Below are 14,193 nucleotides of genomic sequence, written 5' to 3'. Positions count from 1 at the left end.
AAGAGTAAGCACAATGAACATAATATATTTAAGGCTGAACATATACTTAAGGCATAAAATAATTAACAGTATGACTTCAAAAAGAAGACTGATCTTATAGCTCTACTTCCTAGGCAACAGATTTGCCTTCCAGCTAAATAGTCTCTTTTCTTATTGTCCAGAACCTTTTTTCTCAAATCGGCTTGCATCCCCAAGTAAAGACAACCAATTCGCCTCTCATTCAAGAGTTACTACCTAAATAAAACTGCCATAAATTAGAGCTGAAATACAAAGATAGCAGATTCAGTAAATAAAACTTCCTTTTCTATGAAAATTAACTCACAGAGAGCCCAGTAAAAACGAACAATCATGAACCTGCAACAGGGAAATTAACTCCACAGCCCAGTGACAATAATTTGATTAAAGTCCCTCCTAGAAGTGCCTTCAGTAACTCTAGCAGGATTACTGAGATGCAGGCATGAATTGAATCATTCATTCAACAGACTTACTACACGTAATAAAGACATGGTAAAAGATCTACAAAAGGCACTGGATGATAAAGGTGAAAATGAAAGTCCTGGCCTTTGACATAACTTACAGTATTATCTGCCTTTGCCGTTTTTATCTCTAGCAACCAGAAACATGCTTGCACAACGTAGGTGGCTCAATAAGCACTTTCTAAAGTTAAATTCACAAGGGAAAAGAGGCATGCACTCATGTAGTTAAGTGCCAAGAAGAGAAGCACTTGCTCTTTGGTCCTTAAGGAGCTCATCATCAAGCATGGAGACAATTTAGGATACAAATCAACCAGTATTAGAACAGAAACACTGGTTTCTAGTATAGCATAAAGCAATGCTGTCCCCCAAATCTGGCAATGCCTGCAGACATTTTTGGTGCCACAATTGGAAGGGAGGTGGTGTTACTGGAATTTAGAGGCTAAGAAGCCAAGGATGCTGCTAAATATCCTATAATGCACAGCCCTTCCCTATCTCCCACTGTAAGTACTATCTGGCCCAAAGTCAACAGTAGTGCCAAGATTTCTCAGTCTTCCATTTCATAATGGGGAAAAGTACCGGTGCCACACCAGACTGCCTAGGTTTGAATTCTTCTTCCACTACCATATATCCTTGGATGTGTTACTTCACCTGTAGAATAAGAGTAATAAAATCTGCCTCATTAGTCACTGCAAAAATCAGAGTTATGACAGATAACTCCACTGGCCAACATTATCGGCTCAACAAATGTTATCTATTGTTATCCACTAGAATGTAAGCTCTGTTAGAACAAAAACTTATCTGTTTTGTTTCCACTGCCTGACATATAGTGTGCCATCAATAAATATTTGTTAAACAAATGAATATTAAAAAAAAGAAGCAAAAAAAAAATACACACACACAAAAAGGAAAAATGATTTAAAAAATGAATATATAAGCTATCATGTATGCATAACACAAGGACCACACGGAGAGGTCAGGCAGATAATGAGCTATTTCTGGCACACAGAGTTTGAACTGGGTGCAGATTGGTCCAGGACAGATGTCCAAGAGGCAACTGGACACGAAAGTCTAAAATGGCCATGCGTGATGGCTCACGCTTGTAATCTCAGCCCTCTGGGAAGCAGAGACGAGTGAATTGCTTGAGTCCAGGAGTTCAAGACCAGCCTAGGCAACACGGCAAAAATCTCTACAAAAAAGTACATAAATTGGCCAAGTGTGGTGGAGCGTGCCTTTAGTCCCAGCTTGGGGGACTGATGCAGGAGGACTGCTTGAGCCTGGGAAGTGGAGGCTGCAGGGAGACTGCACTCCAGCCTAGGTGACAAAGCAAGACCCTGTCTCGAAAAAAAAAAAGTTTAAAACAAATAGGGTGGTCAAAAAACACAGGAGAAAGAGACATCAGCATATTAGTGATAGATGACAACACTTGCAGTTAATGAAATGGGCTAGAGAGAAGGGGTATGAAAACACAGTCCTGGGAAGAAAATCAATTATGAAAAGGAGACTACTGTCAGATTTTAAAAGATTGTGTTTATTCATTATGAAAAGAGTCAGAAGCCCATTAGAGGAAAGAGTTTAGTGTGACAAAAATACACTTAAAAGTACATAGACCTAACACAAGTATATATGTGCATGTACTAAGGAAATGAAACCAGAGAAGATGCTGAGGACGTGGGGAAGTTCACTGTTAAAGCAAGGTTAGGACAAAGAAAAGGATAAGAGGTAGAGGACAGATAAAGGAAATGGAAGGGAGAGGAAGGAGTTAGGAGACTGAGAATTAGTAAAAGAGGACAGGTAGAGACCCATAAAAGTTTTTCAGGTGTTGGAAGTTGTGGGAGTTCATGCTTAAGAACTTTCATTTATTTATTTATTTAATTTTCCCCTGGGGAATCAAAACCTTGAGGAAAAGGAGAATGTTTTGAAATAGGCACTTAGCGGAAGGAAAGGAAGCTGATCAAGATACACTAATACTATGGTGATTTCCTACAGAAAGCCCACGATTAGAACCCATAAATTTATGGAGAAACTTGGGTAAGTGTGAAGCTAGATGGCTTGAATATGAGGGTTGGAAATATGCAAAAAGGTAAAAGGTAAGGACAGGTTGTGGAGAAAACAGTTTAACTAATGTTCCATAGGGTCCTGGAAGAAAATGGACCTTAAGAGAGACCCATTTAGGACTGTAGCCAAGATGCTCAGAAATTAAATCTGACTTGTGAAAGAACAAAGATTTATATATAAATGCTTTTGGATTATTCTGAAATAAAGTTGGGATTGTATCACATAAAATCTATGTAAGAATAATACTACAGATAGGCCAAGCGTGGTAGTTCACACCTGTAATCCCAGCACTTTGGAAGGGTAAGGGAGGTGGATCACTCGAGGCCAGAAGACAGGTCAGTGTGGGCAACATGGCAAAATTCCATCTCTACAAAAACACAGAAATTAGTCGGGCTTAGTGGTGCATGCCTGTGGTCCCCCAACTACTAGGGAGGATCAGGTTGAGCCCTGGAGGTGGAGACTGCAGTGAGCCAAGACTGCACCACTGCATACCAGCCTGGATGACAGAGTCAGCCCGTTTAAAAAAAAAAAAGGAATAATGCTACATAAACCTGTAACAGGAGACAGGAGTCAATGAGAAGTCAAATCCTTGCCTCAAAGATTACTACGATTTTGTTCAAGGTACTTAACTTCTCAGATTTCTTCATTTCTGAAATGGCAAGAGAAATGCCAACATCAAGAATTTTTTTTATTTTTTGAAACAGGGTCTTGCTCTGTTACCTGGGCTCGAGTGCAGTGGTGCCACTGAGGATCACTGCAGCCTCAACTCCTCAGGATCACATGATTCTACAGACTTAGTCTCCAAGTAGTTGGGATTACAGGTGTGTGTTACCACACCTTACTAATTTCTACAATTTTCTGGGTTGTTTTTTTTTTTTTTTTTTGAGACATGCTCCGTGGTCCAGGCTGGAGTGCTATGGTGCTGTCTTGGCTCACTGCAACCTCCACCTCTCAGGTTCAAGAGATTCTCCTGCCTCAGCCTCCTGGGTAGCTGGGACTATAGGCACCTGCCCCCATGCCCGGCTAATTTTTTGTATTTTTAGTAGAGACAGGGTTTCACCATGTTAGCCAGGATGGTCTCAATCTCCTCACCTAATCATCTGCCTGACTCAGCCTTCCAAAGTGCTGGGATTACAGATGTGAGACACCGTGCCTGGCTTTTTTTTTTTTTTTTTGAGACAAAGTTTCACCATGTTGTCTAGGCTGGTCTTCAATTCCTGGGCTCAAGTGACCCAACCGTCTTGGCATCCCAAAGAGCTGGGATTACAGGCATGAGTTTCATGATGTCAAGGACTTTTTTTTTTTAAGATACCCAAGTAACAAGCTAAGGAAAAAGTATGTATTCGACAACTGAAATAAAAAACCCATTTCATTTCTGTCTACATTTTTTCAGAGAATGTATTTAAAAGACACCCTTACTGGACACAGTGGTTCACACTGGTAGTCCCAGCTACTCCGGAGGCTGAGGTAGGTGGATCACCTGAGCTCAGGACTTCACAACTAGCCTGGACTAAAAAGAAAGACACTCCTGGGAAATCTCCTTGAGAATGTTTCTCAATTCTGCCCTCAGTTTTCCAGAGGAGAAAGTATTTCCTGATCCAGCTACACGTAGTTTTCTAATGCTAAAAGTAAATTATATGAATATTAAAAGAATTAAATGAGACACTATTAAAAGCAAAAAGTGATGGAAAATATAAGATGGTTTCATTATTAATGGTGACTTGGTCAATCCACAAGCTACAGGGTCTACAGTGTCCCTATTGGTAAGCAGTTAGCAAGTTCCTATCTCTATACCATTATCCAAAAACAAAAGACAGCTAGTTTAAGACTCAGTTAACAACTTGAGAGAGTCCTAGTGGTATCACTGCTAACTGAAACATAGTAACTAGCTTGATATAAGAGCTAAAACTGTAAAGAAAACTCTGGCATAAATATTTGTGACCTTGGATTAGGCAATGGTTTCTTAGATATGACACCAAAAGAACAAACAATAACCAAAAAACCCCAAAAAACAGACATCATTAAAAATTTTAAAACTCCCATCCCCATTCTCAATTATTTTGGGAAAATACCTAAGGAGTAGACTTAGTGCATCCAATGGTAATTCTAATTTAACTTTCTGAGGAACTATCAAAGAGTTTTCCTCAGCAGTTGCACCGTGTTGTATTCCTACAACCAATTCTCAAGGGTTCCAAGTTCTCTACATCTTTGCCAACACTGATGATTTTCTATTTTTGTTTGTGTTGTAATTACAGATACCCTAGTGGGTGTCAAGTGGTATCTCATGGCGGTTTTCAGTTGCATCTCCCTTATGATTACTGATGTTCAGCACCTTGTGCTTCTTGGTCATTTGTATAGCTCCTTCAGAAATGTTTATTCAATCCTTTCTCATTTTAAAATTGGGTTGTCTTTCTGTTGGGTTGGGGTTTTTTTGTTTTTACTTTTTTATTTTTTAATCATAAATAGAGATAGGGTTTTGCCATGTTAGCCAGGCTGGTCTCAAACTCCCGGCCTCAAGCAATCCTCCCACCTCAACCTTCCAATGTACTGGAATTACAGGCATGAGCCACCACACCTGGCCTGTTTTAAGAGTGGCTTTGGCCGGGCGCGGTGGCTCAAGCCTGTAATCCCAGCACTTTGGGAGGCCGAGGCGGGTGGATCACGAGGTCAAGAGATCAAGACCATCCTGGTCAACATGGTGAAACCCCGTCTCTACCAAAAATACAAAAAATTAGCTGGGCATGGTAGCGCGTGCCTGTAATCCCAGCTACTCAGGAGGCTGAGGCAGGAGAATTGCCTGAACCCAGGAGGCAGAGGTTGCGGTGAGCCGAGATCGCGCCATTGCACTCCAGCCTGGGTAACAAGAGCGAAACTCCCTCTCATAAAAAAAAAAAAAAAAAAAAAAGAGTGGCTTTGTAGGCCAGGCGTGGTGGCTCATGCCTGTAATCCTAGCACTTTGGAAGGCCAAGGTGGGCAGATCACCTGAGGTCAGGAGTTCAAGACCAGCCTGACCAACATGGGAAAATCCCCTCTCTACTAAAAATACAAAAAAATAGCCGGGCGTGGTGGCGGCCGCCTGTAATCCCAGCTACTCCGGAGGCTGAAGCAGAAGAATTGCTTGAACCCAGGAGGCGGAGGTTGTGGTGAGCAAAGATTGCACTACCGCATTCCAGCCTGGGCAACAAGAGCAAAACTCCATCTCTGAAAAAAAAAAGAGTGCTTTGTAGATTCTGAATTCGAAAGTGCTTATCAGATATACCATTTGCAGTATCTGTCTTCCATTCTATAGGCTATCTTTGACTATCTTGATAATTTCCTTTAATACACAAAAGTTTTAAATTTTGATAATGTCCAACTTACCTACTTTTGCTTTTGTTGCTCATGCTTTTGGTGTCAGCCATTTACCTCTCCCCAAGCTCTCTTATTTAAGCTATATAATCTGGTCACATACAGCACACAAACGACGAAATCAGCCTAATTATAATAAAGACTATCTTGCTGACATATGAAGTTTATTATAAAGTAAGAATACTCTCTTATTAATACAGCTAAAATCTTAGACTTAAAAACAGTACTTTTCCTAACAAAAGTAATGACAGAAAGTCTTCTCTCCCAAACTTTTTTACATACCTCCTATAGAAGTGCCAGTGGTACTATTGCTTGTAAGAGTAGCTGAAGTCTCTGACACTGTTGAAGGTTGGCTACTGCTGACAGCTGAAGCAGTATCAGAGGCCTGCTCAGAGGTAGATGGATTTGAATTGTTAATGGAAGCGCTAGTAGCTTGTGATTCCATTCTTGCAGAAGTGGTAGGTACTACAGTAGGTTCTACAAAATACAAAATGTCAACTTAGCATTTCAAAACAAATTAGACAAAGGGGTGTATTTTAATCAAAGCTAATGTGTTTATGATAATTAATAAACAAATTTTAAAAATACAAACTCTCTAAAAATATTGTAAAGAAAGCTTTCATAAAGCTAAACTGCAATATCAAACTGACATGTTACTAAAATATTACTGCATTTTTAAAAATCTAAGACTTGTAACCACATTCCAATAATTTAGGTGATAACCGTTTTCAGGTAGCTTTCTAAATACGTTCTCTGATCTATCACAAAGAAGAAAAGAGTAAAAGGGAAGTAAAAGTTCCTTGCTAGGCACATACATATGGTCACAAGTTGTCAGAACAATGTTACAAACCACACTTTGACACAATATGGATTCTAGGGTAAGACTGTCTGGATAGCAATACTGATTTTACCACTGACAGTACGAATATGAGTAAGTTACTTAACCATTCTCCATTTCCTCACTCACAGAACTGGAAAAGTAACAGAATTTTCTTCATAGAACAGTCATTAGGATGAACTGAGATCACATACTTCATATGATGCTTTATAGAGAGTAAGCACTTAACCTTAGCTAAGATTTCTAATATCTGTTTTAATCTTCTTTCCATGCCTTTTTGTAAGTTTTCCAAAGAAAATTTTGTAATTATTAATATTCATCAGTGCTTTCTCATAAAAATTAACATTTTTCTGTCAGAAAGTAAGAGAAATTTCAGACAGACTTCAACTTGTGAGTTAACTTTCAAAGAAATAATTGTAAAATGGTTGCTTAAAATGGAGAACAATGGGAATAAACCCATCCGAAGCATAGTCACAACAATTAAATCTGAAAAGGGGCTCTCTTAACATGCTGTGGAATGAGAAGACTGACTTTCTATATAATGCAGTATGGAAAGCTAATAACTTAGGTACAAATAGTACCTATAAGTCCACATGGGACACTACTTTCAATGCTACTATGTACAAACGTATATGTGAATTGTTTGTACATAAAAAGAGGTGGGGAAGAACTTCTGTTTATTTGTAAATAGTTTAACCAGGGTTTCTCAATCCTGGCAATACTAACATTTTGGGCGAGACATTTCTTCGGTGGGGAGGAGATGTGCGCTGTGAATTGTGATGTTTAGCAACATCACTGTTCTCTACCGATTAGGTGTCAGTAGCATCCTTCTCTAACTGTGAAAACCAAAAATGTCTGCAGACATTGCCAATTATCACCTGGGGGAGAAAAGTTCCCCTGGTTGAGAACCACTGGTCTCATGTACTTAAGTTTTAGATTTATTTTTAGTAAGAGAGAAACTTTCCACTGAGAAAAACTACGGGAGGAAGAGGGTATCTACTGATCACTGGAATACTTTTAACCCAGTAAAGTGTTAACTTCTGGTTGAACTTACTCTAGTGAGGAAAAGGCTATACTCTATCGCCGTCTCCTACTTACTGGCTAGCAGGTGTCACACTGGAACACATACAAAAAGTTTCCAAAATAGTCACCCTGTATTTAATTAACTCTGAGTAATCATTAATTAATCCCTATTACATTAGCCACTGTCTTACAGATAATTTACGGTGTCTCAAAACAAAAACCAGAGGTTGTTGAATGAAATGCAAACAGCTGTTTATCTCTTCATAAACAACTCAGTATTGGTACTCTGAAAGTTATGACCACCCAAACTGCAAACAGCCCATAAAAGAGCTGATTGCAATGGCCTCTAACTCTTTCCACCTATCACCTCTTTCCATCTACCTGGTATGTTCTTTGCCCAATTTATAGTTAACTTCCAAACCTAACAAACTTATCTATGGCTTGCCATTTTCATTTAGGGAAATTATGACTGACCAATTCCTAAGATATAACTAATAATACCTCAAGATGATTCAATATGTGGGCAAATTCACATATGTATTCATTCATATATTCATGAATTCTACCACTTTTCCTAACCTCTGTATCCCAACTCTGGCTTTGTTTCCTTAGTACTTGGGTACAGCTGTAAGCCAAAATAAAACACAAAAACTGAGCAGCACAAAAAGGTACCAATAATATTAAGGAATAACGTAACTTTTAAAAGTAAAGCTAGATATTTTAAACCAGTATTAGTCATTTAAAATTCAGTTATAATGCTTTTTTGTTTGTATATAAAAAGGGCTGCTTCTATTTTTTTCACAGCAAGTTAAAGATAATCATATTACAAATCAAACTAAACTAATTTGAGCTAAACTCAAACTATCACTTGTAAAAATATTTTTTTCCTTAGAAAATAGCTGTCAAGTAATGAAACAATAACCACAAAAAATTTTATGTAAATTTACAAGCCTAGGATATCATATCAACTAAAAATGTGAGATTAAAATATCTGACAATTTCCCTGTAGTTAATATATTATCAGTAAGCAGTAGGAGGAGTTTCTAGCATATTAAGATTTCCTTTTATCAAACTCCTTTATAATTTTCTACTGTTACTACTTCAATTTACCATCTTCATCAACGGTAAGGTCCACAACTTCTGCTGCATTCTGCCTCAAGGGCTGTATAACAGTAGAAATCCTACTGCGGTTCCTTGGCTCCTGTGGCCGACTTGCATGAGAACTTGAACCCTGGCTCCAATGAGATCTGGAGTGTCCAAGGGTTGAACGAGACCTTAAATTACATCAATATTAAGTTAGTAAATAGAAATAAATAACTTTTAGTCACCACAAACACCCGTAAGCCTTTCTTACTAAATGTTGTTTTTCATACAACATTTCTCCAAAGAAATAATGGTAATAGAATTAAAAATCATGATTAGCACAATGTCCGGCACTCAGTAAACTTTGCTGTATGAATCACCAACCAACTAACCTAAGAATATAAATGCTATGTTGTACCAATCATTAGTGTAAAATACACGATTCTGTTTCAAGAATGCTACTCTCTCTTCCATGGTTACTTTGAGTATTTACCTAGGTTATAATAAACTATTCATATTTTCTGTTAATAGCAAAGATTATTCACTATAGGTAAAGGAATAAAATAACACCCTACACATTTAAAAACATCCACAAGTACGTATTAGTTTGCTAGCTGTAAGAAATATCACTTGCATGAGCTGCTTTATGCTTTTAAAACACGTGACTCCAAACCCTAAACATCTAACTTCATTTATGTATGTGTGTGGCATTACACTGTTCTAAACTTACTTACAGGTGTGTATACTTTTAAGGACTCACTATAATGATTGGACTGAGGATATACAGGGATAATATGTAGAACATGCAGTCCTAAGGCTACGAGAGAAAAAAATGTATCTTTTAGAAAGGTGAGGCCAATAAAACACAAGGGCTTTCTCCTGCTCAAACTAAATATAAAACTGCTTATAAGTTTATTGTCAGTATTTACAGAAAAGATCTGTAATATAAAAGGTCATCGAGAGTAGGCACTTAACCACTCAGAAGAGAACTCCAAAGGTCAAAGTGGGCTAAAAATGGCCTCCACATTTTCAGTACAACTTGAACTAGAACAATTACGAAATTAAGAGTTTAAAAAGGAGTTCAAATTCTAAAATAAAATTCTTAAGAAGGACTATAATAGTTAATTACTGAGCCACTGTCAAAACAGGATACACATATCAGAAACAGTTGTGGTACAGCTTGAGCAGTGAGAGTAAACAAGTGTCTTGGGATAAAATGGTTTCATCTGAGGACAGGTATTACCACTTAAAATTCTTGAAAAACCAAGTCTATGATGAGACTGAGCAGTCTATTATCTCTGGTAAGTTGTTAATAGCTGAAGGAAGTAATAGGTCCACTTTGCAGTACTTCTGTGAAAGTGTCATATTCTACCAGACGGAGCAAATGCAAAAAAACCTGATGTATGAGGAAGTCTCAAGGAGGTATTAGTAGCCACTATGATTAGTAGCAACTATCAAATTCTGACACAAAACACTCTAAAACACAGAAACACTCTCTTAAATGAAAGGGTCAAAAGCCAGCTAAACAATAACAAAGTTAATATCCCAGATAACAATAAGGAAAGTAACAATGAGTCGTGAACACTTTGGGTCTTTTTCAAGATCATTATCTATTACTCAGGTCAATGAATCTGCTTGGCATCACCATGTCCAAAAGAAGACCTCTAGCCCTATAAGGAAAAACAGGTCCGTAATTTTAGTAGTCCTTACAGCTCATAAAAATTGAGTCACTCTTGTACCAAGCACTACAGCCACACAGCCAGGACAAGTGTGGTACATAAAAATGATTATCAGTTTTCATCAGAGTTGAGGGAAATCATATAAAAATTAAACAAGGATATGTTATAGAATGTTCACTTCCATGCCTTTGGAAGTAGCACTTCGATGCAAAAAAAGGCAGTGAAAAAGTGTGTTCTAAGTGTGTTTGTAACAGATGTCAGAAATACTTTTAAAATCAGTAACAACATATTAAAATGCAATCGACAAATGCACTTTTAAATTCATTACAACACAAAAATTAAGATTCATCTGTTAGATTTATTAGTTTAGTGCAGCAAATGTAACAGAGCAACTCTTTATTGCTATTACTACCAACACTTATAATCATCTAAAGTGTAAGATGAATGCAGTGTTAGGAGTTGATATCTTGAGGGGAGAGTTGAAGTGATTTTGTAATAGGGCAACATCTCTTTTCCAGTTATTTATAAAAACAAATGAGGATGTTTCACTGATGTGTTATTTCAGAGTACAGAAGAAATTACTGAGTGAAGGACAAAGAGGCAAACAGTATGTTTTGAATTACAGTGCCCTAACCCAGTAACAGCACAAATTTCACTGGTATCAATGAGTAACATCTTGAAACAAGTAGACTCTAACAAAAAGGGCTATTTCAACATCAGTACCTCTTAATATAGTTTTCATTTTTAATTTTAGTACCATCCCCAATACTCATGTATTACTCACATCTAAATTTCAAAGGAGATCATGAATTCTCCATACCATTAAAAAAATGCAATTTTATAAAACATTAAGAAAAATTATTGTTTATTTACAGCAATAATTCTTAACTCTCACTGTATACTTGGGGTGCTTTAAAAAGGCTAACCTCTAAAGTTCCAGTTCAAGTCTGGGAAAGAGTCTAGGCAACAATACAGCTTTATTTTATTATCTCTCCAGGTGAGTTTAATGCAGCCTGCTTTGAAAACCACTAATCTACATGGGCTCAGTGGCATGTGACTAGAGTCCTAGCTACTACACAGAGCTAGGACAGGAGAATCACTTGAGCCAAGCGATTCAAGTCCAGCCTGGGCAACATAAAAATATTCTGCCTCTTTAAAAAAAAAAAAAAATTCACTAATTTGATACATGAATACTCAAACTGGGTCTCAAAAAAACTTTTGTTTAAATGCATATATTTGCAGCACAAGCATGTTTAATATTCACATTTAAAATTTCAAACATTTAACTAAGAATTCAAACCTCACCGATAGCTTTCTCCAACTGTTACAATCTCCACTTCACTGTCAGTTGAGGTAACATTAATTTCTTCATTGGCAGTAACCTGGGGAGTGGAAGAAGCTTCTATCACCACAACATCTTCATCAATGCCTCCTGGAAACAAAAAGAAACAACATTTAAAGGCATCTTCCTGTGAGCTAATCATTAGGCAGAAATTTTTATTCTGACTTTGAAGACTATGAGATTCATTGCAAAAATAAAAATCTTATCTGTCAAAATAAAAAGTTTTTTTAAAATACACAAGGAGAAAAAAAACAGAAAAAATGGTAATCTCTGTTTTAATCTTTACTTCTTTTTTTTTTTTTTTTTTTTTTTTGTTTTTGTTTTTTTGAGACGGAGTTTCGCTCTTGTTATCCAGGCTGGAGTGCAATGGCGCGATCTCGGCTCACCGTAACCTCCGCCTCCTGGGTTCAGGCAATTCTCCTGCCTCAGCCTCCTGAGTAGCTGGGATTACAGGCACGTGCCACCATGCCCAGCTAATTTTTGTATTTTTAGTAGAGACGGGGTTTCACCATGTTGACCAGGATGGTCTCGATCTCTTGACCTCGTGATCCACCAGCCTCGGCCTCCCAAAGTGCTGGGATTACAGGCGTGAGCCACCGCGCCCGGTCAAATCTTTACTTCTTTGTATGTTTACTTCCTCTTTTAGGAATTTTATGCCTTTTGTTACAAATGTTCAACGGTTTCTATATGAATTTGTAAGATCTTATATATTTATCCTATAATATCTGTAGTATATAATAGATCTTGTGTATGATATTCCATTATTTATTAACCCCATAATATCTCAGATAAAGTTATTCCAGTAGCTGTATATGATTTCTCTAAGGCTGTTTTCATTTAGGTGACATATTCTTTTAAGAAACACACAGCAGCGTTTTAGTTTTATGTTATGAAATTTGTCATTTATTTATTTATTTGAGACAGTCTCTCACTCTGTTGCCCAGGCTGGAATGCAGTGACATGATCTTGGCTTACTGTAACCTCCTCTGCCCGTTGGGTTCAAGTGATTCTCATCCCTCAGACTTCCAAGTGGCTGGGACTACAGGTACACATCACCATGCCAGGCTAATTTTTTAGTAGAGATGAGTTTTCTCCATGTTACCAAGGCTTGTTTTGAACTCCTAACGTAAAGCGATCCACCCACCTCAGCCTCCTGAAGTGCTGGGATTACAGACATGAGCCATCGTGCCTGGCCATAATTTGTCATTTTTCAATGCATGTTCTTTTCTAAATTATTCTACATTTGGAAAGCGTGTGCTTGTTTAGAAGATGAATACATATTAAATTAGACTTGGTTGAAGTCTTTCTTTAATATGATTTATATTACTGTATCTAGAACTTGTTTTTGTTGATATTAGACAAGATTATATAAATAGAATCCTGCTCTGTCTCTCCACAGCTAACTAGTTACCACAAAAACATTTATTACAGATCTTTTTTTTTTTTTTTGAGACAGTCTCACTCTGTCATCAGACTGGAGTGCAGTGGCGCCATCTCAGCTCACTGCAACCTCCACCTCCCAAGTTCAAGTGATTCTCCTGCCTCAGCCTCCCAAGTAGCTGGGACCACAGGCATGCATCACCACACCTGGCTACTTTTTTATTTTTAGCAGAGACAAGGTTTCAGTATGTTGGCCAGAATGGTCTCAATCTCTTGATCTCGTGATCTGCCCATCTTGGCCTCCCAAGGTGCTGGGTTACAGGCTTGAGCCACCATGCCCAGCCGAAAAATCTTTTTTTACCCCATTAACTTTTGATACCTCTTCAAATTTTCAGTTATGCAAAAGAAATATGTTCTGGAAACTTACTGCACAAATAGGGGCTATCATTAACAATAATTTTCTGTTTAGAAATGTGCTAAAAGGGTATATCATGTTAAGTGCTCTAACAAAAAAAGGAAACAAAGGCAAGGGGACAGGAAGAAATTTGTGGAGATAATGGACATAAGTCTACGGCATTGATTGTAATAATGGTTTTTACAGGTTTTATACCTCTTTCCAAGCACATCAAGTTATATACACTAACTACCTTCAGCTTTTAGTATATTAATCACACCTCAATAACGCAGTTAAAATATTTTTGATACTTCTCTTAAATAGTATGCATATTTTGATCCATTTTGAAGTTATCTATTCAACTCCTTTGATATAGAGTCTAGTTTAAGGGTAATTCTACCTTTTAAAATACTTTTTTTGAGGTATAATTTACATACTTTAAAATTCATCCATTTTATCTGGCCTTTTGCAGGGAACCATCATCTTCCAATAATTCACCAAGATGAAAAACAGAAAAGAATAGAGAAGAGGCACCTGCAACATGTTCTCTAGGGCTTTTAGAAAACATGGAGTTG

General features: G+C 37.5%; 1 protein-coding gene across 9 annotated transcripts in view; it reads right to left on the bottom strand.

Annotated features, from left to right (window-relative positions):
* The window catches only part of RNF111 (ring finger protein 111), a 108,963-nt gene that overhangs the window by 34,787 nt on the left and 59,983 nt on the right, over positions 1 to 14,193 (bottom strand). For all 9 annotated transcript variants that reach the window (XM_010339613.3, XM_010339615.3, XM_010339614.3 and 6 more), the window contains exons 3-5: positions 11,808 to 11,934; positions 8,851 to 9,014; positions 6,162 to 6,356 (exon numbers count right to left, since the gene is read on the bottom strand). In XM_010339613.3, coding sequence (XP_010337915.1) covers positions 6,162 to 6,356; positions 8,851 to 9,014; positions 11,808 to 11,934 — 486 coding nt within the window. The remainder of the gene's footprint in view (positions 1 to 6,161; positions 6,357 to 8,850; positions 9,015 to 11,807; positions 11,935 to 14,193) is intronic.

The sequence above is a fragment of the Saimiri boliviensis genome, chromosome 2 (genome assembly GCF_048565385.1).
Source record: "Saimiri boliviensis isolate mSaiBol1 chromosome 2, mSaiBol1.pri, whole genome shotgun sequence".
Classification (NCBI taxonomy): Eukaryota; Metazoa; Chordata; class Mammalia; order Primates; family Cebidae; genus Saimiri; species Saimiri boliviensis.
The sequence above is the reverse complement of the archived record's forward strand: the minus strand, read 5'-3'. Positions and strand labels throughout refer to the sequence as shown.